The sequence below is a fragment of the Ranitomeya variabilis genome, chromosome 2, assembly GCF_051348905.1.
Source record: "Ranitomeya variabilis isolate aRanVar5 chromosome 2, aRanVar5.hap1, whole genome shotgun sequence".
In the NCBI taxonomy this organism is placed as follows: domain Eukaryota; kingdom Metazoa; phylum Chordata; class Amphibia; order Anura; family Dendrobatidae; genus Ranitomeya; species Ranitomeya variabilis.
Window position 1 is genome coordinate 264,666,762 of NC_135233.1, and position 25,098 is coordinate 264,691,859.

Consider the following 25,098-nt stretch of genomic DNA (forward strand, 5'->3'; position numbering starts at 1 on the left):
CTGGTCAAGTTCCCCCACAGGGTGTTACGGCCCACTCCACGCGTGCTATTGCCACATCCTGGGCGGAAAGGGCAAACTCCTCGCTGGAACAGATTTGTAGAGCGGCAGTATGGTCCTCACCCTCTACCTTCTTTCGACATTATAGGCTAGACTTAGGTCTATCAGACTTGTCTTTTGGGAGAAAGGTATTATCTGCTGTTGTCCCACCCTAGGAGTCTTCTATTTCTTCCTCTCACGTGCGGTGCTGTCAGTGAAGGGGAAAAAATGATAATCACTTACGGGTAATTTGATTTTCCAGAACCATGACCGCACCGCGTTAGTTCCCGCCCTATCTTGGTGATGGTTGTGTGATTCACTAAAAAAAAAGTATATATATATATATATATATATATATATATATATATATATATATATATATATATATATATATATATATATATATATATATATATATATATATATACACACAAAGAAATATATGTATAGATAAAAACTAAGAGCTATTCAATGTAAACATAATATATGAGTGTGTACTAACAAAGCTGTCATCTTCCATACTCTGAAACAAACTGAGGAGAGAGGGGCCACCCCATTCTTTTATCTCTGCTACAGGTTTCATGTTCCTGGGGGCGGATGCCATCTCTCACGTGCGGTGCTGTCATGGTTCTGGAAAATCAAATTACCCGTAAGTAATTATTTTTTGCCCCCAATCCCACCTTATCCCAGCCCTCCCGTCCAACTCTCAGATTCAAGAAAAAAGGTTACATAGTTACAAAGGTTCATCAAGTTCAACCTTTCTCCACCAATTATACATTTTGTCACTAAATTAACTATAACCCTTAGGGTATGTGCACACGTCAGGATTTTCTCAGGATTTTCTCAGGCTTTTTCATCAGGTTTTGGAGCCAAAACCAGGAGTGGGTGATAAATGCAGAAGTGGTGCATATGTTTCTTTTATACTTTTCCTCTAATTGTTCCACTCCTGGTTTTGGCTACAAATCCTGATGAAAAATCCTGACAAAATCCTGACGTGTGCACATAGCCTTAATGTTATGTGTACTGAGGAAATTGTCCAGCCATTTTTTAAAAGCTGTTATAGTGTCTGCCATTACTATCTCTTGTGGAAGAGCATTCCAGTGTCTTACTGCTCTAATTGTAAAGAACCCTTTCCTGTTTAGCTGCTGGAATCGCCTTTTTTCCACTCTTAATGAGTGCCCCCTAGTCCTCAGTACGGTCTTTGGACGGAACAAGTCATGTGCCAGTGTTTTGTACTGGCCACACATATACTTATACATATAAATGGGATCCCCTCTGAGGCATCTTTTTTTTTTTAAGCTCTCCTCATATGACAGGCCTCTATCCCTTGTAATAATCTAGTTGATGCCTTTGAACTGATTCTAATTTCTGAATATCCTTTTTTAAATGTGGAGTCTAAAACTGGATCCCATATTCTAGATGTGGCCTCACCAGTGATTGATAAAGGGGTAATAATACGTTGGGATCACGGGATTTTTAGCTCTTTTTATACATCCTAAAGTCTTGTTTGCTTTTGTGGCTGCTGCTTGGCATTGAGTACTGCTACTCAGCTTACTTGTAACCAGAATATCCAAGTCCTTATCCTGTTCTGTAGTCCCGAGCACACTCCCATTTAATGTATATGCAGCAATAGGATTACTCCATCCCAAGTGCATTTCTCTACATTTATCTACATTAAATCTCATTTGCCAAGCGTTTGCCCATTCAGTCATCTTATTCAGATCGTTTTGCAATATTGTAATGTCAAGGTCAGACTTTAGTATCCTACATAATTTGGTGTCATCAGCAAAGACTGGTACTTTACTCTCAATCCCATCCAATTCAGTTAGTTGTTCCAGGATCTTTCTAGGAAGTGTCCACATGTCCTTTATTTCCTGTAATGAGGTAGTTCTTCTGGTCTAGTCTTTACCCCTGCTTCTCCCACCCCTAAAACAATGTATACATCACAATGTATAAAAACATTTTATACATAGCTCTTTTTTGTTTCTTTGCCCCCTTTTGTACAAGGAATTCCTTTACAATCAAGCAGACCCTTAGATGTCTCATTATATCCCTCTGCTTCCACCTCTGACTTTCCTAGCTACTGTGATTCACTCCCTTAATAGTCCTCGAGAAATGTTACCTAAGGCACCTATTCATATATTGCTATTGGAATCTGAGATTTCGCTATCTGGTACGTGCAATCATCCGCATTCTCGGCCATGTTGGTGTTAAAGGGGCTAGCCCTGGGAAATGCAGCCATGGAGCCCACAATTTTTCAAAATTAAGAGTTCTTCTTTTCTGAAACACAAGTCTCTCAAGATGAAGCATACAGTTAACTTTGGGAATGTATTCTTGAATACTATTGGAATCAATGTGAAAGCAACTAGTTTTCTAGCTTGGTGCAACAGATGAAGAATAGATAACTGGGCCTCCTCAGTTGGCAAGCCACCTACATAATCCGGTAGGCAGACACTGGAATCTGATGGAACCTCACACTCGCAAACACCCGGATTATGAGGTCTAAAATCTTTCCAGAATTCACTAAGTTTAGGGCAATTCCACATTGATGACCTAGGTCTGCGCCATCAGTTCCACTCTAACCGCAAGAAGAGACCTACCATCTCTTTAAGAAAAGAGACTATCTTTCAAACTGACTCCTTCCTTGGGTCCATGCAGCTAGCACTCCCAAGTCTTCATGGACCAGAAGCAACAGGTTTTCTGCCGCATGGCTGGTCACCCCCACCTGGTATCCTTCTTTGGGTGGGACTCCTCCTGTTCTGTTATCTGTGGCTTCCCGCGGTCCGAGAAATAGTTTTAGCTGATTACAAGATAGACTTCTCCACTCCTCCGTTTTTTTTTTTCCCCCTACACTGACCTTCAAAAGTTTCCTCCTCAGCAGCAGTTTTTTTTTTTTTTTTTTTTTTTTTTTTTTTTCCCAAGCCATTACCTCTCTTCTCCAGTCCGGCGTCATTGTTCTGATTCCACCCAGGAAAGATTCTCAAGCGTTTATTCAAACCTTTTTGTTTTCCCAAAAATGTATGTCTCAGTCCATCTGGTTCTGGACTTGAGGAAGCCTCCCGCTAAGTTTTCTTTTATCCATTAAATGTGTGTATGTGCATGTAATCAGTGTGAGTGTATTAATATACTCACCTACTGCTGCTCTTCTGTGTCCAGTGTTCTTTTCTGCTCCTGAGTGATGTCGCCACAATTGGGACCAGCCGGCTCACTCTATGCGCGGTGTGTGAGCCAGAAGTCTTTTTTACACTGAAAGTCTATGGAGCATCGTTCTAAACCTAGTTCTGATACTCCATAGACTTATATTGTAAAGGCCAAATCCCGGTAAACGCAGTGTGCAATGTGACCCGGACAGTCGGCAGAGTTTTGATGTCAGTGAGAAAAGGAGCTGGACACTGGATCTAGCGGAGGTAGGTTAGTATATTAATACACTTACCCTACATTATATGCATATACACACATTTAATGAATAAAAAACCTAATGGGAGTGCTGCTTACAAGCTGCCGAACAAGAGTTTCCGGCTTTGCTGATTCAAGATGACATCTCTTCACTCATTTGTTGCCTCCATGGAACCCAGAGAATTTATCTCATCCCTGGACATTCAGGAAGCCAATCTACCATTTTCCCAGAGCATCATAAGTTTTTCCGTTTTGCTGTCAATCAGTCCCACGTTCAATTTGTATCACCCATCATCGGACTGGCCATGGCTCCCCAGGTGTTCACAATGTTCAGGGCATTTTTTTCTGTCTGTCAAGAGGATAGTGGTCATTCCCTACATAGATGACAGCAGATTGTGAAGTTGGGGATCAGTCTTCTGTGTTGTGAATTAGACTTTTTGGCTCCCTCTTGTGGTCACTAGTGGTATGACTCTGGGATTGTCTTTTTTCTGTTTGGCACTCACCTGGGTCGTTAGTCCAGGGGTGTCGCTATATTAACTTCCTGGATCCTTAGTCCAGTGCCTGGCATCGTTGTAATCAGATCCTTCTGTTGCTCCTGTCTGCTGGTCCTGGCTCTTGCAAAATTAAGCCAAGTCTTGCTTCTTTGTTTTTTAAGTTACTTGCTTTGCTACTATTTTTGTCCAGCTTGTACTAAATGTGATTTCTGACCTTGCTGGAAGCTCTAGGGGGCTGGTGTTCTCCCCCCGGCCGTTAGACGGTTCGGGGGTTCTTGAATATCCAGCGTGGATATTTTAATAGGGTTTTTTGCCTACCATATAAGTCATCTTACTATATTCTGCTATTAGCTAGTGGGCCTCTCTTTGCTAAATACCTAGCTCATTCTTATGTTTGTCTTTTCCTCTTACCTCACCGTTATTATTTGTTGGGGGCTTGTATCCAACTTTTGGGGTCTTTTCTCTGGAGGCAAGAAAGGTCTTTCTTTTCCCTTCTAGGGTTAGTTAGTTCTCTGGCTGGCGCGAGACGTCTAGAACCAACGTAGGTACGTTCCCCGGCTACTTCTATTTGTGGTGCTAGGATTAGATATATGGTCAGCCCAGTTACCACTGCCCTATGAGCTGGTTTTTTGTGTTTGCAGACTTGGTATTTATTCCTGAGACCCTCTGCCATTGGGGTCATAACAGTACAGTATGCCAGGCCAACATTGAATGTTTAATGCATTGCAGAAGTGGGATATAAGAAAGGAAATTCTGAATTTTATTTTTTTTTTTTCTCCTCTCTTCCTCCCCTTTACCTCTGAGTGGCTTGAGCTTGCTGCAGACATGAATGTCCAGACCTTGATTACAAGTGTGGACCAGCTTGCTGCTCGTGTGCAAAGCATACAAGATTTTGTTACCAGTAGTCCTATGTCTGAACCTAAAATACCTATTCCTGAACTGTTTTCTGGAGACCGATTTAAGTTTAGGAATTTCAGGGATAATTGTAAATTGTTTCTATCTCTGAGACCCCGTTCATCTGGAGACTCAGTTCAGCAAGTTAAAATTGTTATCTCTTTTTTACGGGGCGACCCTCAGGATTGGGCCTTCTCGCTAGCGCCAGGAGATCCGGCATTGGCAAATATTGATGCGTTTTTTCTGGCGCTCGGATTACTTTACGAGGAACCCAATCTTGAGGTTCAGGCAGAAAAAGCCTTACTGGCTATTTCTCAGGGCCAGGATGAAGCTGAAGTGTATTGCCAAAAATTTCGGAAATGGTCCGTGCTTACTCAGTGGAATGAGTGTGCTCTGGCCGCAAACTTCAGAAATGGCCTTTCTGAAGCCATTAAGAATGTGATGGTGGGTTTCTCCATTCTTACAAGTCTGAATGATTCCATGGCGCTGGCTATTCAAATTGACCGGCGTTTGCGGGAGCGCAAAACCGCTAATCCTCTGGTGGTGTTGTCTAAACAAACACCTGATTTGATGCAATCGGGAGTTGTTGGCCATGAAGTGGGCATTTGAGGAGTGGCGTCATTGGCTCGAGGGTGCTAAGCATCGTGTGGTGGTCTTGACTGATCACAAAAATTTGATGTATCTCGAGTCTGCTAAACGCCTGAATCCTAGACAGGCCCGCTGGTCATTGTTTTTCTCCCGTTTTGACTTTGTGGTCTCGTATTTACCAGGTTCAAAGAATGTGAAGGCTGATGCTCTTTCAAGGAGCTTTGTGCCTGACTATCCGGGAGTCGCAGAACCAGTTGGTATTCTTAAAGAGGGAGTTATCTTGTCAGCCATTTCTCCGGATTTGCGACGTGTGTTGCAGAGATTTCAGGCTGGTAGACCTGACTCTTGTCCACCTGACAGACTGTTTGTTCCTGATAAGTGGACCAGCAGAGTCATTTCCGAGGTTCATTCCTCGGTGTTGGCAGGTCATCCGGGAATTTTTGGCACCAGAGATCTGGTGGCTAGGTCCTTTTGGTGGCCTTCCTTGTCACGGGATGTGCGGTCGTTTGTGCAGTCCTGTGGGACTTGTGCTCGAGCTAAGCCTTGCTGTTCGCGTGCCAGCGGGTTGCTCTTGCCCTTGCCTGTCCCGAAGAGGCCTTGGACGCACATTTCCATGGATTTCATTTCAGATCTCCCGGTGTCTCAGGGCATGTCTGTCATCTGGGTGGTATGTGATCGCTTTTCTAAGATGGTCCATTTGGTACCTTTGCCTAAGCTGCCTTCCTCTTCCGACCTGGTTCCTGTGTTCTTTCAGAATGTGGTTCGTTTACACGGCATTCCTGAGAATATTGTGTCTGACAGAGGATCCCAGTTTGTTTCCAGGTTCTGGCGATCCTTTTGTGCTAGGATGGGCATTGAGTTGTCGTTTTCGTCTGCCTTTCATCCTCAGACTAATGGACAAACGGAGCGAACTAATCAGACTCTGGAGGCTTATTTGAGGTGTTTTGTTTCTGCGGATCAGGATGATTGGGTGACCTTCTTGCCGTTGGCTGAGTTTGCCCTTAATAATCGGGCTAGTTCCGCTACATTGGTTTCGCCATTTTTCTGCAACTCTGGTTTCCATCCTCGTTTTTCCTCGGGACATGTGGAGCCTTCTGACTGTCCTGGGGTGGATTCTGTGGTGGATAGGTTGCAGCAGATCTGGAATCATGTGGTGGACAACTTAAAGTTGTCACAAGAGAAGGCTCAGCGTTTTGCCAACCGCCGCCGCGGTGTGGGTCCCCGACTTCGTGTTGGGGATTTGGTATGGCTGTCTTCTCGATTTGTTCCTATGAAGGTCTCCTCTCCTAAATTTAAGCCTCGCTTCATCGGTCCTTTCAAGATATTGGAAATCCTTAATCCTGTGTCCTTTCGCTTGGATCTTCCTGTGTCGTTTGCCATTCACAACGTGTTCCATAGGTCTTTGTTGCGGCGGTACGTTGTACCTGTGGTTCCTTCTGTTGAGCCTCCTGCTCCGGTGTTGGTTGAGGGCGAGTTGGAGTACGTGGTGAAGATCTTGGATTCTCGTCTCTCCAGGCGGAGGCTTCAGTATCTGGTCAAGTGGAAGGGCTATGGTCAGGAGGATAATTCCTGGGTGGCTGCCTCTGATGTGCATGCGGCCGATTTAGTTCGTGCCTTTCACGCTGCTCATCCTGATCGCCCTGGTGGTCTTGGTGAGGGTTCGGTGACCCCTCCTTAAGGGGGGGGTACTGTTGTGAATTAGACTTTTTGGCTCCCTCTTGTGGTCACTAGTGGTATGACTCTGGGATTGTGTTTTTTCTGTTTGGCACTCACCTGGGTCGTTAGTCCAGGGGTGTCGCTATATTAACTTCCTGGATCCTTAGTCCAGTGCCTGGCATCGTTGTAATCAGATCCTTCTGTTGCTCCTGTCTGCTGGTCCTGGCTCTTGCAAAATTAAGCTAAGTCTTGCTTCTTTGTTTTTTGAGTTACTTGCTTTGCTACTATTTTTGTCCAGCTTGTACTAAATGTGATTTCTGACCTTGCTGGAAGCTCTAGGGGGCTGGTGTTCTCCCCCCGGCCGTTAGACGGTTCGGGGGTTCTTGAATATCCAGCGTGGATATTTTAATAGGGTTTTTTGCTGACCATATAAGTCATCTTACTATATTCTGCTATTAGCTAGTGGGCCTCTCTTTGCTAAATACCTAGCTCATTCTTATGTTTGTCTTTTCCTCTTACCTCACCGTTATTATTTGTTGGGGGCTTGTATCCAACTTTTGGGGTCTTTTCTCTGGAGGCAAGAAAGGTCTGTCTTTTCCCTTCTAGGGTTAGTTAGTTCTCCGGCTGGCACGAGACGTCTAGAACCAACGTAGGCACGTTCCCCGGCTACTTCTATTTGTGGTGCTAGGATTAGATATATGGTCAGCCCAGTTACCACTGCCCTATGAGCTGTTTTTTTGTGTTTGCAGACTTGGTATTTATTCCTGAGACCCTCTGCCATTGGGGTCATAACACTTCTGCAGGTGTTCTCAAATTCAGTTTAGCCCTCAGTTCTGTTAGGAGCCAGGTCTTGGCCCTATCCATTCTCTTGCAGAAAGATCTGTCTTCAAAACCTCAATTCAGGACTTTTCTTGAGTGTGCGGCACACTCTGTTCCTCCTTACCAGCCTCCCTTGGATCGTAAGCTGGTGCTCAGTGCTTTACAGTGCCCTCCTTTGGAACCAATACTCTGGCTTTCCTGGAGAGCGGTGCTCCTGATCAGTATCATTTCTATTAGGTGAGTATCTAATCTGGCGGCCCTGTGCTCATGCGTTTTCTTGTCCTTCACTTGCACAAGGTCGTGGTGCGTCCTGTGCATTTGTTCATTCCCAAAGTGGTTTCTTCCTTCCCTCTGCCCTTTTAGTCCTTACAATGTTTGGATCTGGTCAGAGTAGTCACTACCTGAATGTGACTGTTTCCTTCAAATGCCATTTGTCACTCTAGAAGGTTCTCACCAAGGTCTCTCTGCCTCTAGAGAGTCCATTTTGCACGCTGGCTTTATAGCTTTATAAGCTTGTAGGATGGCAGGACGAATCCAAGAAAAAAGCTCCCAGGCCAGGAGTCAGGGCTTATTCCACTCGGGCAGTAGTAGCTTTCTAGGCTTTTCTTGAACAGGCATTGACCTCACTACTTGGTCCTCCGTTCATTTTCATCCCGTTGACATTACCGTCTGAGGGATTTATCTCATATTTATATATATTTCCCACCCTAGGGACTGCTGTGGAACATCCCATGGTTCCTGTGTCCCCAATGAAGTGCTCAAGAAAGTAGGATTTTTGTACTTCCCATAAAATCCATTTCTTGTAGCCTTCATGGTAGACACAGCAGCCTCCCTTTTGTTCATGCTGCTTCGTTAGGTGTGTGCGTATATTTTAATAAAACTTCTCCTTCTCCTCCTGCTTGTCTCAGTAACTGAATAGCATGGTTACCAGCCGGCAGCTGCTGATGAGGAGCCGACTTTTATCCTTGTGTTGTAACTCTCCATGTCGTTTTTATATTTTCCACTTATTAACACTAAGGGGGAGCAGCTTCTGCAATGAAAACCTAGTGTATTGCTAGCTCGCCTTACAACTGTATCAATTGTGGGCTAGCTCTGTTCCACTGACCTCACTCCTTCCCTCTTGGTCGTTTGCAGGAGGATGAGGGAGAAACATGGCAGAGACATTTTGTTTTTTGACTGATATGTGGAGCGTGTAACCAGGATGTAATTTTGTTCATGCTGTGAACATGTTAACTGTATCGCATGTGATAGGATTAGATACACGACACAGCGGACTGCATTACACGTGATGTGATTAAATACATGGCGCAGAAGACTGTTGCACATGATGGAATAGATCTATGGCTCTGCAGACTGTATCACACATGATGGGACTAGATAGGATTCTCTACTCAGCCAGTGCAAAGCCTCACTCAGAAGTCCTTGCGTTACGTACATCTGAATGAGGCTTTACACTGAGCAGAGCCTGCCATGGTACATCTATCGGGATGCTGAGCTGTTCTCTAATCCGGGTCTGGTGCCTTGTTGTCACCCTTCACAGACTGTAAAGGCCACTTCTTCCACCAGTGAGAACAGCTTGCTAATCTGGTATTTGTAGTGCATTACCAGTCTTTGGACTGTGCTCACTACCGCTGCCTGGACATCCTGTCGCCGCTCCCCTCTAAACAGAGTAGTGAAAAAGGAAAACTGTAGCTCAGTTCACAGCTCCGGACAACAATAATATGGCGCCCAACTCCTCCGTGAGCTATAGACTCTTCAGCGGTCGTGCCCAATTCAGATGAGGCACCACAAAGTAGATCAAAAAACATGTTAGCAAAGTACAGTATATTATTTTCATGCTCTATGCTATTTATTTACTGCAGGGTATTTAACCCCTTAACGACCGCCGATACGCCTTTTAACGGCGGCCGCTAAGGGTACTTAAACCACAGCGCCGTTAATTAACGGCGCTGTGGAAAAAGTGAATAGCGCCCCCCAGAGTCGGATTTTCTCTGGGGTCTCGGTTGCCGGGGGTAGCCGAGACCCCAGAGAACATGATTCGGGGTTTTTTTACCGACCCCCGAGTTGTGATTGCCTGTTATTAACCGTTTACCGGTGATCGAAAAAAAAAAAAAAAAAAACGCGATCTCCCTTTTAATTTCTCTGTCCTCCGATGTGATCGCACATCAGAGGACAGAGAAATGGGGTCCCCGATAGCCCCCCGATACTCACCTGTCTCCCCCGGTGCTCCTCGTGGCTCCCGATGGGCGCCGCCATCTTCTTCCGGCAAAAAAATGGCGGGCGCAGTGCGCCCGCCGGCCGGTACCCGGAGGATCTTTGGGGTCTTGGCTGCCAGGGGTAGCCGAGACCCCAAAGAACATGATCGGGGTCGGTTCTTACCAACCCCTGTTTTGCGATCGCCGGTAATTAACTGTTTACCGGCGGTCGCAAAAAAAAAAAAGAAAAAGTGATCGGTAATTCTCTGTCTTCTGATGTGATCGCACATCAGAGTACAGAGAAATAGGGGGATTCGGGGACCCTGCTATACTTACCGGTGTCCCTGGGTCCTCCTGCGTCCCCTCCTGCCCGCCGGCTTCTTCCTATGGAAAGAAAATGGCGGGCGCATGCGCAGTGCGCCCGCTCTCTGCTGACACCTGCCGGCCGGCAGGAGAGAGGAGTTAGGGCTAAAATTAGGGTTGGGGCTAAATTTAGGGCTAGGGTTAGGCTTCTTTCACACTTGCGTCGGTACGGGGCCGTTGCAATGCGTTGTACCGACGCACGTTGTGAAAAGTATGCACAACGTGGGCAGCGGATGCAGTTTTTCAATGCATCCGCTGCCCAGTCTATGTCCTGGGGAGGAGGGGGCAAAGTTACGGCCACGCATGAGCGGAAATGGCGGACGCGACGTACAAAAAAAAGGTTACATTGAACTTTTTTTTGTGACGACGGTCCACCAAAACACAACGGATCCAGTACACGACGGGCGCGACGTGTGGCCATCCGTCGGCAATACAAGTCTATGGGCAAAAAAGGCATCCTGCGAGCACATTGGCAGGATCCGTTTTTTGTCCAAAACGACGTATTGCGACGGATGCCACATAACGCAAGTGTGAAAGTAGCCTTAGGGTTAGGGTTGGGGCTAAAGTTAGGGTTAGGGTTAAAGTTAGGGTTAGGGTTGGGGCTAAATTTAGGGTTAGGGCTAAAGTTAGGGTTGGGGCTAAAATTAGGGTTAGGGTTGGGGCTAAAGTTGGGGCTAGGGTTGGTTCTAAAGTTAGGGTTAGAGTTGGGATTAGGGTTGGTATTAGGGTTAGGGTTGGCATTAGGGTTACGTTTGGGATTAGGGTTAAGGTTAGGGTTGAGATTAGGATTAGGGGTGTGTTGGATTTAGGGTTTTGATTAGGGTTATGGTTAGGGTTGAGATTAGGGTTGTTTTGGGGTTAGGGTTGTGATTATCGTTAGGGTTGTGATTAGGATTATGGATCGGGTTGGGATTAGGGTTAGGGGTGTGTTGGGGTTAGGGTTGGAGTTAGAATTGGGGGGGTTTCCACTGTTTAGGTACATCAGGGGGTCTCCAAAAACGACAGCCAATTTTGCGCTCAAAAAGTCAAATGGTGCTCCCTCCCTTCTGAGCTCTGCCGTGCGCCCAAACAGTGGTTTACCCCCACATATGGGGCATCAGCGTACTCGGGATAAATTGGACAACAACTTTTGGAGTCCAATTTTTCCTGTTACCCTTGTGAAAATAAAAACTTGGGGGCTAAAAAATCTTTTTTGTGGAGAGAAAAAATATTTTTTAATTTCACGACTCTGCATTATAAACTTCTGTGAAGCACTTGGGCATTCAAAGTTCTCACCACATATCTAGAAAAGTTCCCTGTGGGGTCTAGTTTGCAAAATGGGGTCACCTGTGGGGGGTTTCTACTGTTTAGGTACATCAGGGGCTCTGCAAACGCAACATAACGCCCGCAGACCATTCTATCAAAGTCTGCATTCCAAAATGGCGCTCCTTCCCTTCCGAGCTCTGCCGTGCGCCCAAACAGTGGTTTACCCCCACATATGAGGTACCAGAATACTCAGGACAAATTGGACAACCACTTTTGGGGTCCGATTTCTCTTGTTACCCTTGTGAAAATAAAAACTTGGGGGCTAAAAAATCTTTTTTGTGGAAAAAAAAAATATTTTTTATTTTCACGACTCTGCATTATAAACTTCTGTGAAGCACTTGGGCATTCAAAGTTCTCACCACATATCTAGAAAAGTTCCTTGGGGGTTCTAGTTTCCAAAATGGGGTCACTTGTGGGGGGTTTCCACTGTTTAGGCACATCAGGGGCTCGCCAAACGCGACATGGCGTCCAATCTCAATTCCAGCCAATTCTACATTGAAAAAGTAAAACGGCACTCCTTCTCTTCGAAGCTCTGCGGTGCGCCCAAACAGTGGTTTACCCCCCACATATGGGGTATCGACGTACTCAGGAGAAATTGCCCAACAACTTTTGTGGTCTAATTTCTCCTGTTACCCTTGTGAAAATAAAAATTTGGGGACAAAAAGATCATTTTTGTAGAAAAAATGCGATAATTTTTTTTATTTTTATTTTCACGGCTCTACGTTATAAACTTCTGTGAAGCACTTGTGTGGTGAGCACTTTGAACCCCCATCTAGATAAGTTCCTTAAGGGGTCTAGTTTCCAAAATGGTGTCACTTATGGGGGGTTTCCACTGTTTAGGCACATCAGGGGCTCTCTTAACGTGACATGGCATCCAATCTCAATTCCAGCCAATTCTGCATTGAAAAAGTCAAACGGCGCTCCTTCACTTCCAAGCTCTGCGGTGCGCTTAAACAGTGGTTTACCCCCACATATGGGGTATCGGCGTATTCAGGAGAAATTGCACAACAAAATTTACGGTTAAATTTCTGTTTTTACACTTGTGAAAATAAAAAAAAATGTTTCTGAAGTAAAATGTTTGCAAAAAAAAAAGTTAAATGTTAATTTTTTCCTCCAAATTGTTTCAGTTCCTGTGAAGCATGTAAAGGGTTAATTAAAGGAAAGGTGCCGCATTTTATTTTTTGTATTAAAAATAATTGTTTATATAAACAATTATTTTTCATACAAATTTCCTTTTTTTAACTTTAACATTTTTTATTATTATTTTTTTTTTTTTTTCAGCCACTGGGCGCCGCCATTTTGCTTTGCAGGAGTGTAAGTGAAGCTGCACGACACTTACACTCTGCAATTACGGCAGCCCAGGGCATAGAGATCTGCGGTCGGGAGCCGACTCTATACCTAGCATTATAAGCTGCTCTCTAGATCGGCGCCATCTTCCTGGAGCTCACACTGCAGCTGTGAGCTCCAGCTCCCAGGATAATCGCAGGAGCCCTGCAGCTATAGGAGGAGGAGGAGGAGCAGACCAAGGAGGGAGAAAGGACTCAGCAGGGAGTCGTAAGTATCAGTGGGGAGGGGGAAAGGGAATCTAATCCTATCCCTTGTGGTGCTGACTCTGAGCAGTGTATCTCCTCCCATGTGTGTTACTGTCTGCTCAGCTGTGTATCTAATCCTCTCCTGTGTGATACTGTGCTGAGCCGTGTATCTAATCCTATACTGTGTGATCTGTCTGCTGAGCCATGCATCTAATCCTATCCTGTGTGATACTGTCTGCTGAGCTGTATCTAATCCTGTCCTGTGTGATACTGTCTGCTGAGCTGTGTATCTAATCCTCTCCTGTGTGATAGTCTGCTGAGCCATGTATCTAATCCTATCCTGTGATACTGTGTGCTGAGCCGTATATCTAATCCTATCCTGTGATACTGTGCTGAGCCTTGTATCTAATCCTACCCTGTGTGATACTGTGCTGAGCCGTGTATCTAATCCTCTCCTGTGTGATACTGACTGAGCTGTGTATCGAATCCTATCCTGTGTGATACTGACTGCTGAGCCATGTATCTAATCCTATCCTGTGTGATACTGTGTGCTGAGCTGTATATCTAATCCTATCCTGTGTGATACTGACTGAGCCATGTATCTAATCCTCTCCTGTGTGATACTGTCTGCTGAGCCATGCATCTAATCCTATCCTGTGTGATACTGTGCTGAGTCTTGTATCTAATCCTACCCTGTGTGATACTGTGCTGAGCAGTATCTAATCCTCTCCTGTGTGATACTGACTGAGCTGTGTATCTAATCCTCTCCTGTGTGATACTGTCTGCTGAGCCATGTATCTAATCCTACCCTGTGTGATACTGTGCTGAGCCTTGTATCTAATCCTATCCTGTATGATACTGACTGAGCTGTGTATCTAATCCTCTCCTATGCAGTCCTCTCCCCCGTTATGTGTGATCTATATGGCGGTATTATGTGAGAAGTATATGGCGGTACTATGTGATGTATATGGTGGTATTATGTGTGATGTATATGGCGGTATTATGTGTGATCTATATGGCGATATGTGAAAACACTGGTGGTATTATGTGAGATCTATATGACGGTATTATGTGTGAAGTATATTGCGGTATTGTGTGCTCTGTATTGTGTGCTCTATATGGCGGTATGTGCGCTCTATATGGTGGTATTATGTGCTCTATATGGCGGTATGCTCTATATGGCGGTATTGTGTGTTCTATATGGCGGTATTATGTGAGATCTATATAGCGGTATGCTCTATATGGCGGTATTATGTGTGCTCTATATGGCAGTATTGTGTGCTCTATATGGCGGTATTATGTGAGATCTATATGGCGTCGTTATGTGAGAAGTATATGGCGGTACTATGTGATGTATATGGCGGTAGGGTCATTCCACATCAAGTGGACCAGTTTTAAAAATCGTCCCCACTGGACCTTCTCCGATTTTGCTGAAAATTTATAAGGATGTACATGTATATTTGAAAAGAGGTTCTGTAAATTTTTAGGGCCAGATCTCAAATACATTGGCCACTGTTGACCTTTCACTGGAGGTTCCACCAAGCCTGCGGCTTTAGCTAAGAGGATTTTCCAAACTTTGGCACATAGCCATTAGAGTTCTATACTGGCTATGATGCTGAAATTTGGCATACTAGCTCAACTTTTGCTGCTAAACACGATAAAATGATTACCGGCTATGACAACAATATTTGGGCCGCAATTTTGTGTCAAAGTAGCTTGAAAAACGCGTCGCATAAAATTTATGCCAAACTTTGCCCCTATATAACTCAAGACCAAAAACCAATAGTAACTGGTGCTTTGCCCTGTACACCAAACATCTACATGACTTTGCATTGCTGCAATATCACGGTCAAAGCATATGTATTTGTGGAAATATTCACACCCACATATGATGAAAAACTTTAAAAAAAAAAAAAATAAATTACCTATTTTTAGGTCAAATTTCTCAAAAAGGGTACCCCTAAAATATATTAATTCTGATATCATTAGAAAGAGCACATTTTTCTCTACAAGGATCATTGTTTTTTTGGAGTCTCTCAGTTTAAGAAATGAAAAATGCCACTGAACATGGTGTTATTTATTAATATGCAATGAATGGTAACTGCACTATTCAAACCCTTGCGTTGGTCCATGGTGGTTATACCACAACCAATTCCCTAAGAATTGGTATTATAATCCTATTAAGAATTGTAATAATGCTGTCTTTCGAGAATTGGCAGCCCCATCGCCTAGGAGCCATGGCCGATAGCCGTGCAAGGCGAGCCTCGGGTGGTCTCTTTATTGCAGGTTCCGAAGTCTGAGGGTGGGTCTTTGCCTAGGATCCCAAGCCTAATATTGTGTATCTTTTGTTGGTTCCCAAGCCATAATGTTCAGTCTAAGTGGTCTGGAATTGATGCTGAATTTGCAACATAATCGGTTCAGAGAAGCTGTATTGTCGGCCCATTGATGTTGCAGCTGGTGCTGGAATTATTGCAATGATTGACTGCTCGGGAATCCAGTATGTATAATTTCTCACAGGCCAGTGAAAGAAGCTAGCTGGTCCATGAGGATGCATAAAATTTATTAATGCATCATGCTCGTCGACTGAAATTTCAGAAATATTTCCAATCCACCAGTTCCTATCTTAAATGCAGGCAATGTATTGCCCTGGCTGGAGGTTTGCAATTGGCACAAAAGGCATTTCTGATCTGACAGATCTATCTACATAGGCAATGAAAGATGATGGGTCATTTGACACCCTTGAAATGCGAATCTTTTTGTCATCAAGTGGCACAAACTGGTGATTTTCTCTTGTTCCAGCAATTGTATGTCCATCTTTGAACCTTTCCTCTTGAACTACCCGTATTTCGTCAATTTTTTCTTTTGGAACAAAAAAAACCTTGATTCCATGCAGTTGCTCATTGCAAAAGTTGAATAAATCCACCGGGGTCAGTATTTGGTTTTCAGTTGGGCGTTGAAGACTGGCACGAGCTGCCAACCTCTTTGCTGTCCCTCCAATCCCATCACAGGGTGACTTTCCATGACTGGTGCCAAAAAAATTCCATTCAGCGCTGATATTGAAATCAGCATTGTGGTGGCACAAGTTGAGAACATTTTTGAAATTTTTGTACTGGGCTGCAGATCCATCGCTGAAGTAGTGGAGATGACGAATCCCATAGATGAGTCTTGAGATACTCCACAATTACTGTTAAAGTGTGGACTGCAACTGTGTCATGTCGTGAGCAATCACTGATTATGCACAAGCTGATGTTCTGCGCAGCTTCACCATTTAACTCCTTGAAGTAAATTACAAATGGGTGTACTGTAGCTTGACTATTTTCCCAGTGGAAACCTTGAATGGCATCTTGAACAATAAATGAGTAATTTTCAGCAAAGTCCATAAGGATCACAAGCTCTCCAGGTCTCAGATTTTCCTTCAACGATTTTAGATAGCAACTTTGATGCTTGGCGATGTAGTGATGGCTACAAAGTTTAGAAATTTTCAAAACCAATTCTTCAATAAAATCTTCTATAGTCAGTTGTTTGGTATCAAGCGTGTCTCGATCAGTGTGAATCCATTGTTTGAACTCCATAATATCTTCAGGGTCACTGTTGACAAACACATTGACTAGAAATTCTTTTAAAACGTCAGGACCCGGGCATTTATCACAACGGCCAAGCATACAGTCCTTGGATTCAAGTCCACAGACCATTTTGCATATGAGCTCTTTGTAGTCATCATTGATTGGGCATGCTGCAAGCATTAGTTTGACATTTTGGTGAATGGTACACACACAAACGGAATGTGTTCCAGCAGATCCAACGGTTACGCACCACTTTGGCCGAAGCTCACAAAACTTGGAAAATCCAGTTTGAGGGCCATTCCGATCCCGATCGGCAACAAACATTTCCCTCATATTGCTCAGTAATAGTCGCTTTTGCATCTGCTTTTTTTCTCCTGCTATTCGCACTGATACATAGTCTTTTTTACCAGGGCACATTCGACTGAATTCATCATCCTCAAAAAATGCCTGCACCTTTTTCTTCACTTCCTCAGAAACTTTCTTGCCACACTTAATTTCTAGGTAAGGCTAAGATCCCATGTTCACATTTAAGCTTTCGAGCTTGTTTGACCATTCGTTCAGAGACACCGAATTCGTCTGATATAGCCTTAATGGACCAACTTTTAGGTGCCAATGCCAAGATTTGGACCTTTTTAGACAGCAATGGGCCGACAATACAGCTTCTCTGAACCGATTATGTTGCAAATTCAGCAACAATTCCAGACCACTTAGACTGAACATTATGGCTTGGGAATCAACAAAAGATACCCAATATTAGGCTTGGGATCCTAGGCAAAGACACCCACCCTCAGGCTTCGGAACCTGCGATAGAGACCGCCCGAGGCTCGCCTTGCACGGTTATCGGCCATGGCTCCTAGGCGATGGGGCTGCCAATTCTCGAAAGACAGCATTATTACAATTCTTAATAGGATTATAATACCAATTCTTAGGGAATTGGTTGTGGTATAACCACCATGGACCAACGCAAGGGTTTGAATAGTGCAGTTACCATTCATTGCATATTAATAAATAACACCATGTTCAGTGGCATTTTTCATTTCTTAAACTGAGAGACTCCAAAAAAAACAATGATCCTTGTAGAGAAAAATGTGCTCTTTCTAATGATATCAGAATTAATATATTTTAGGGGTACCCTTTTTGAGAAATTTGACCTAAAAATAGGTAAAATTTGTTTTTTTTTTTAGTTTTTCATCATATGTGGGTGTGAATATTTCCACAAATACATATGCTTTGACCGTGATATTGCAGCAATGCAAAGTCATGTAGATGTTTGGTGTACAGGGCAAAGCACCAGTTACTATTGGTTTTTGGTCTTGAGTTATATATGGGCAAAGTTTGGCATAAATTTTATGCGACGCGTTTTTCAAGCTACTTTGACACAAAATTGCGGCCCAAATATTGTTTTGTCATAGCCGGTAATAATTTTATCGTGTTTAGCAGCAAAAGTTGAGCTAGTATGCCAAATTTCAGCATCATAGCCAGTATAGAACTCTAATGGCTATGTGCCAAAGTTTGGAAAATCCTCTTAGCTAAAGCCGCAGGCTTGGTGGAACCTCCAGTGAAAGGTCAACAGTGGCCAATGTATTTGAGATCTGGCCCTAAAAATTTACAGAACCTCTTTTCAAACATACATGTACATCCTTATAAATTTTCAGCAAAATCGGAGAAGGTCGAGTGGGGACCACTGGTCCACTTGACACGGAATGACCCGGTATTATGTTTGATGTATATGGCGGTATTATGTGTGATCTATATGACGTTATTATGTGTGAAGTATATGGCGGTATTATGTGTGAAGTATATTGCGGTATTGTGTGCTCTATTATGTGTGCTCTATATGGCGGTATTATGTGAGAACACTCTGGCGTCGTTATTTGCGATCTATATGATGGTATTATGTGAGAACTATAGGACAGTATTATGTGTGCTCTATACGGCGGTATTGTGTGCTCTATATGGCGGTATTATGAGTGATCTATATGGCGGTATTATCTGCAGAAAGGGGACCCAATCTAGGGTGGTTCCGGTTGAGCAGCTGCACGCGGGTCTGGGGTAATAGAGGGGGCAGCATGACCTCCAGTTAGGTGCAGTCAGGGGAGGGCTGGTGAGGCAGCTGAAGCGAGGGGTCTCATGTTTATCGTTACTATATGGCTACATTTCCTTTCCAGCATCACCCCGGACTGCGCCTGTCGCCCCGCTTTCACACATCGCCAGGGCAGGATCTGAGGAGGGGAATGGGGTCTGCATGCAAAGTCTGGATCAGAACAGGCCATCAATCAGCAGAAATGTTTCCTGGATTTCTGAGGAGACGGCCCATCCATGTGTATAAAAGACAGCGCTCTATGTACAATCCCTGGCTGCTCTGCGCACCAAACAGGGTGCCCCCCCATAGACCAGCACACTGCTCTCCTGAAATACTCTGTGCTGCTGTCACCCTGCTCCCTCCACCATATATCTCCCAGAATCCTTGCTGCCTGCCATCCTCGGTGACTGTCTACTTGTCGGTATAACTTTGCAGTCACCAACAAAATGGCTGCACACTGTGTTCCTGAATCCTCTCATCCCCTAGCAAACACCAGAAGGGGAGGAGAGGAGTGACATCACACCCATGTCAGCAGACTCAGCCCATAATTACTGCAGTGCAGTAATGTGAGCTAGTTCTACACTAGGTTTTTGTCAAATTTCATTAGCTGCTCCCCCTAGTGTTTAAAAGTGGAAATGCCAAACCTTTTAAAATTATTTTTTTTATTTTACTAAATTAAAAACAAATGATAATATTTTTTAAGAAAATGTAAACATTAATTCTTTACATTTTTTCAATCGCTGGAAAAAAAATTTTTTTGATGGCACCTTCCCTTTAACTTCTTGAATGTGGTTTTGAGCACCTTGAGGGGTGCAGTTTTTAGAATGGTGTCACACTTGGTTATTTTCTATCATATAGCCCCTCAAAATTACTTCAAATGTGATGTGGTCCCTAAAAAAAAAAAAAAATGGTGGTATAAAAATGAGAAATTGCTGGTCAACTTTTAACCCTTATAACTCCCTAACAAAAAAAAATTTGTTTCCAAAATTGTGCTGATGTAAAGTAGACATGTGGGAAATGTTATTTATTAACTATTTTTCGTGACATATCTCTGTGATTTAAGGGCATAAAAATACAAATTTTGAAAATTGCAAAATTTTAAAAATTTTCGCCGTATTTCCGTCTTTTTCATAAATGATCGCAAGTAATATCGAAGAAATGTTACCACTATCATGAAGTACAATATGTCACGAAAAAACATTCTCAGAATCAGCAGGATCCGTTAAAGCGTTCCAGAGTTACAACCTCATAAAGTGACAGTGGTCATTGTAAAAATTGGCTCGGTCATTAAGTACCAAATTGGCTCTGTCACTAAGGGGTTAATCATTGTGATTCTGTTTTTGTTTGTTTTTTCTGTTCAGTGGCCAGTGTGAATGTGCAGGCCCACCAGTTTATATCCATCACCCCCCCCCCCCCCCCCCGTTCATACCCTTTGTCTTTTTTTTCACAATGTAAGAGATGTGGTCAGACACCCACCACTGTCTCCTCTGGCCAGTGGCTACGATACTTGTGTAAAAGTATCATGCTCAGACACCCACAAATGAAAAATTCCCCCCTTCCCCAGCAGCCGCAGGAAAAAAGTAAAACTTTTCATTTTGTATTAAATATAAATGTTTATTAATATAAAAATGTTGACACATTCCCTTTAAGAGCTATTTAGGGTGAAATATTGCAGAACCTGGGCGGTCACAGATCTGCTCAAGGGTAGCATGTACCGTATTTTTCAGATTATAAGATACACTTTTTTCCCCTAAAATTTGGGGGAAAATGGGGGTTGCCGCAGGCTGGGATGAAGGGGTGTTCGGCGCTACTACTTAGTGCTCTGCCGGTGTCTCCGGTGCTACTGCGGGTATCCGGCGCTGTTGCCCGGTGCTCTGCTGGTGTCTCGCCGGTGCTGCCCTATGCTGCTGCGGCGGTCTCTGGTACTGCCGGGGCCCACCCCAGCAGTCCCATGGGTTTCCTGTGCAGTGGACTCCTGGAAAATGGCCCCGGGTGGGGCGGCACATGACCAGATGGAGGCCTCAGCACCGAGATCTCGGGAGATGAGATTTCAGTGCTGAAATCTAATCTCCCGAGATCTCAGTGCCGAGATCTCCATCTGCGCATGTACCGCTCCCCCAGTGGCCATTTTGCCAGAGTCCACCGCACAGGAAATCATGTGACTGCCGGGCTCTGGCTTCTCACAAAATGTCGGCAGAGCCCCGGCAGCACCAGAGATCGCAGCAGCAGCACCGGGCAGTGGAGACACCAGCAGAGCACCGAGCAGGACCGTCGGACAGCGCCGCCGGGCACTGGAGACACCCGCAGAGCACCGGGCAGCAGCGCCAGACACCAGCAGCGCTGCCGGACACCCCTTCATCCCACCCCACTCCTGCCTCCTCCAGCAGCGACCCTGGGTCCCCGCTTCACCACAGCCACCACCTCCGGTAAGCAATAAGACGCATGGATTATAAGAAGCACCACCATTTTATTTAAAATAAAAAAAAAAAAAAAAAAAAAATCCTATTTTTCTCAAAATATGGGGTGTGTCTTATAATCCGGAGTGTCTTATAAAGCGAAAAATACGGTACTTTTTTATGGACATTGCTTTCTAATGGGTCCAGTAATATCTCATACATGTCACCTTGCCAGCGAGCTTCATCCTCTGACGCCCTCTCTCTTTTATCTCCTAGGTTTGTTTCTTCTATTCCGAGGATGATCCCTCCCCCTCCACCAATTGCCAGGAAAAGATTATCAAAGATCTACCTTGGAGAAGCAGCAGAGTCCAAGTCATCAGAGAGCAGCACCATCCTGACCAGCTTCACCACCATCACGTCCTGCGCTGTCACCCCCTCTTGTCCTGAGGGCGCCAACACACCCTGCAGAAATGGCTACTTCCCAGACTTTGAGAACAGAGATCTCTCCCCTTTACATTCTTCCCAGGAGATGTGCACAGACAATAATGGAACATTTCCCTCTTTCACCAGCAGTTATGACAACTTGGAGGATACCGCCACCATTGTACCAGATGAGACCAAGTGCAGTGACCCAGAGACGCCTCGGAGCAACGAGCCTACCCTACCATTCTCCACTGCTAGTGACACCTGCCTGCACATCAGCTTCTCTGAAGATGACATGCCAGACATTGATGTGGATGATCACGTGAGCTGTCACAAGCCCTGGCATCTCATTAAGAATGGAAACTGAGTGTGTTGCACAGAGGTGCAGAACCTAATTTTCAGAGTAATAATGAAGGTGTAAATTGTCGCACGCTCAGAGCCTAATAGGAAGCCTAACGTGAGCCAGGATATGCACAACCTGACACGCTAACCCTGACAGCCGCCAGGAAACATTAGAAATGGCAATAGCTGCACCTTTCGGCTAACGAGACGAGCGCCTGCCTGTGTAATCACCCCTGTCCGCTGCACAGACCATGAGAATGGTGTGGAGGGTGGAGACATGTACCTGGTGACATTGCTGTACCGTGGATGGGCCGAGCACGGACTCTTGGATAAGGGCTACAGCTCAATTTTCTGTGAATGTCTTAGTGATTCTTTTTTAGCCTGTAGATGTGACCAGGGCAGCATTTAAGAGCAATAAAATATTCCGCTCAACACTGACATTTAATCAACAAGAAGAAATGGTGGAACAATGGAAATCCCAGGATGGAGACCATCACTGGTCTGCAAATGGAGAGAAAAATGGGGGGGAGGAGAAAAAAACCTCTGGCTGTATCCAGTCTGGAGTCTGAGCCCCGTGCAGAGATCCCGGCACTCCCAGCCTCGGCTGCCATCACTGCGGTTATTAATGGTCATCTGAGGAAGGTTCTGCCGCTAAATGCACTTGGGTAAATCATCAAGATCCGCTGCTGGTATCTCCTGTGTAATCACTGACCAATGACGTCACCAAAGTGCTTGAAGGAGACAAGTCCGGAGACGCTGAAGTCCTGGGAACAGTTTTAGGCCACGCAGGCTGATCACAGTAGTACGAATAACACGCGGCCTGGGGTGTCGCGTGGAGAAACTCCTCCTGGGGCATGTTGGCGTAATGACCGTACCACATCGGTGGTGTCATTCGGCGACTGCAATCTGCCAGCAGCTGTTTGAATTTCAGTGTATTTTTACAGAGATTTTTTTTTTTTTACTTTTCCATTATCTCATGCTATTAAATCATAAGAGAGCCACCTCATGGTCATTGATGCTTGTAGTATGGCACGCGCCTGCTGCATCCGTCACATTTGGCTGCTCATAAAAAGACTAGGGGGTCTGCGCCAGATTACCAGTATTTTGTTTTGAATTTTCAAAAGGTGGCGAATCCCTCAAGTATGGCCTTTCATTGACAGATCTTCGTGTGTCTGAGACCTCCTGGTGGCTGCACATTACATGAGTTCATTTATTGCAGGAAATGCGATCAGTGGCCGAGGGGCTTCCATGATGGTGAATTGTGGGGGCTCAGGGAGCCATTGTTGCCTAATAAAAGACATCGCTCTGGTGCCTGACATGGGCCAATGTCCCTACCATGAAGCATTCTAGAAATGAAAAGTCAAAGTCTAAGATATAGGTATGAGGGCAGGATTTCAGCAGGATCTAGACGTCCAGAAACCGAGGGAAAACCGAATGTTGGATGAAGGACTAATAGTGAAGACGATATATGAGCAGAGGATGGAGAAATGGATTCCGTAGGTGAGGGAGAGATACAGAGCGATCATATTTCTTTTGGAACGAACGCTGCAGACATAGGCAGATGAAGAGTTGTCGATCAACCCTGCTCCGCATACGTGACTTGTACGTCTCCGGCTAGGCCTGCAGCATACATCGCGGATGTGGTAATGTGCAGGGTGATCCCTCAGTATCCCTGGCCCAGAAAGGGAGATTCCAAGGCACCAGAAACTCCCCACTAATTAATTTATATCTCCAAACCATGACAAAAATGGTGACCTTTCAGCCCCAAAAGGCCTTCAAGCCAGAACAGAAAAACCAGCAACAGGATCTACGGCCGCATTCTATTCTGTCACTGCATCTGTATGGACAAGCGCTGAACAGCTGCGCTCCCTGTGGACGGTGCTAGCGGCAGTCTGTGACTAACAAATCATTAGCCATAATTACAATACTGTATTATAGCGTCATCAGTAAGATGTCTCGGGGCAAAGATTTCACCGCTTCCTTTTGATATCGAAGGATGTCCAGCAGTACCATCAGCTGAGAACCAGCAGCAACCAGGGGCCTAACATCCTCCTAATGTCCTTAAAGGGAATCTGGAAGCAGGTTTCTGCTATGTAATCTGAAGACCGTGTGCAGTGGGGGTTAAAACACAGATTTCAGCCATGCCTCTCTTATCCAGCTCAGAGGTTTGTTTGCTTACAATGATTTTTTTTTAGCTGTGATGAGCAGCTAACCGTCTTTAGACATTGTATATGGAGAGACTGCTGTGGGCGGAGTTAGCTTCCTCAGCTCTGCTGCATTGCCAAATTGAAGAACTCAGATTACTGGGTGCAGCCATTCTCACACAATCAAAGTGATATATAATGGGATTCAGCTTCTCTTTGCCTACATCAGGCTGCTCTCAGATAAGGTAGAAAAAATCTACTGACATTCCCTATAAGAATGAAGAGTCTTGGAAGTGGTGATCGGGCCCACAGTGCCCTGATCTCACATTATCCAGTCTGTCTGGGATCACATGAAGAGGCCGAAGTATTTGCACAAGCCTCGTACACAGATCATCTGGGGTCAGTTCTCCAAAATGTTTGTCACAACTTCCTATCCAGTTCCTTTGTTACCTTTGTACAAGTGATGAGAATAAACTAAAGTTGTAAAGGCGACAGGCAGTCACCGGATATTGATGATAGAGGCAATGGACGCTCACCGGATACTGATGGAGGCGACAGGCAGTCACCGGATGCTGATGGCGTTTACATTTCTTTTCTTGATTCGCGTTGCATTTTTTTGTTAAAGGGACTCTGTCACCTGAATTTGGAGGGAACAATTTTCAGCCATAGGGGCGGGGTTTTCGGGTGTTTGATTCACCCTTTCCTTACCCGCTGGCTGCATGCTGGCTGCAATATTGGATTGAAGTTCATTCTCTGTCCTCCATAGTACACGCCTGCGTAAGGCAAGATTGCCTTGTGCAGGCATGTACTACGGAGGACAGAAAATGAACTTCAATCCAATATTGCAGCCAGCGGGTAAGGAAAGGGTG

At 44.7% G+C, this 25,098-nt stretch overlaps 1 protein-coding gene across 4 annotated transcripts in view; it reads left to right on the plus strand.

Moving 5' to 3' along the window:
- Positions 1-24,876, plus strand: part of LOC143805465 (carboxyl-terminal PDZ ligand of neuronal nitric oxide synthase protein-like) — a 70,764-nt gene extending 45,888 nt beyond the window's left edge. For 3 of the 4 annotated variants that reach the window (XM_077284876.1, XM_077284877.1, XM_077284878.1), the window contains one exon: positions 21,597-24,875. In XM_077284876.1, coding sequence (XP_077140991.1) covers positions 21,597-22,110 — 514 coding nt within the window. In that variant the 3' untranslated portion in view covers positions 22,111-24,875. Of the gene's footprint in view, positions 1-21,596 lie in introns of all 4 variants that reach the window. The other variant, XM_077284875.1, reaches the window with a different exon arrangement.
- Positions 24,877-25,098: the final 222 nt, after the last annotated feature.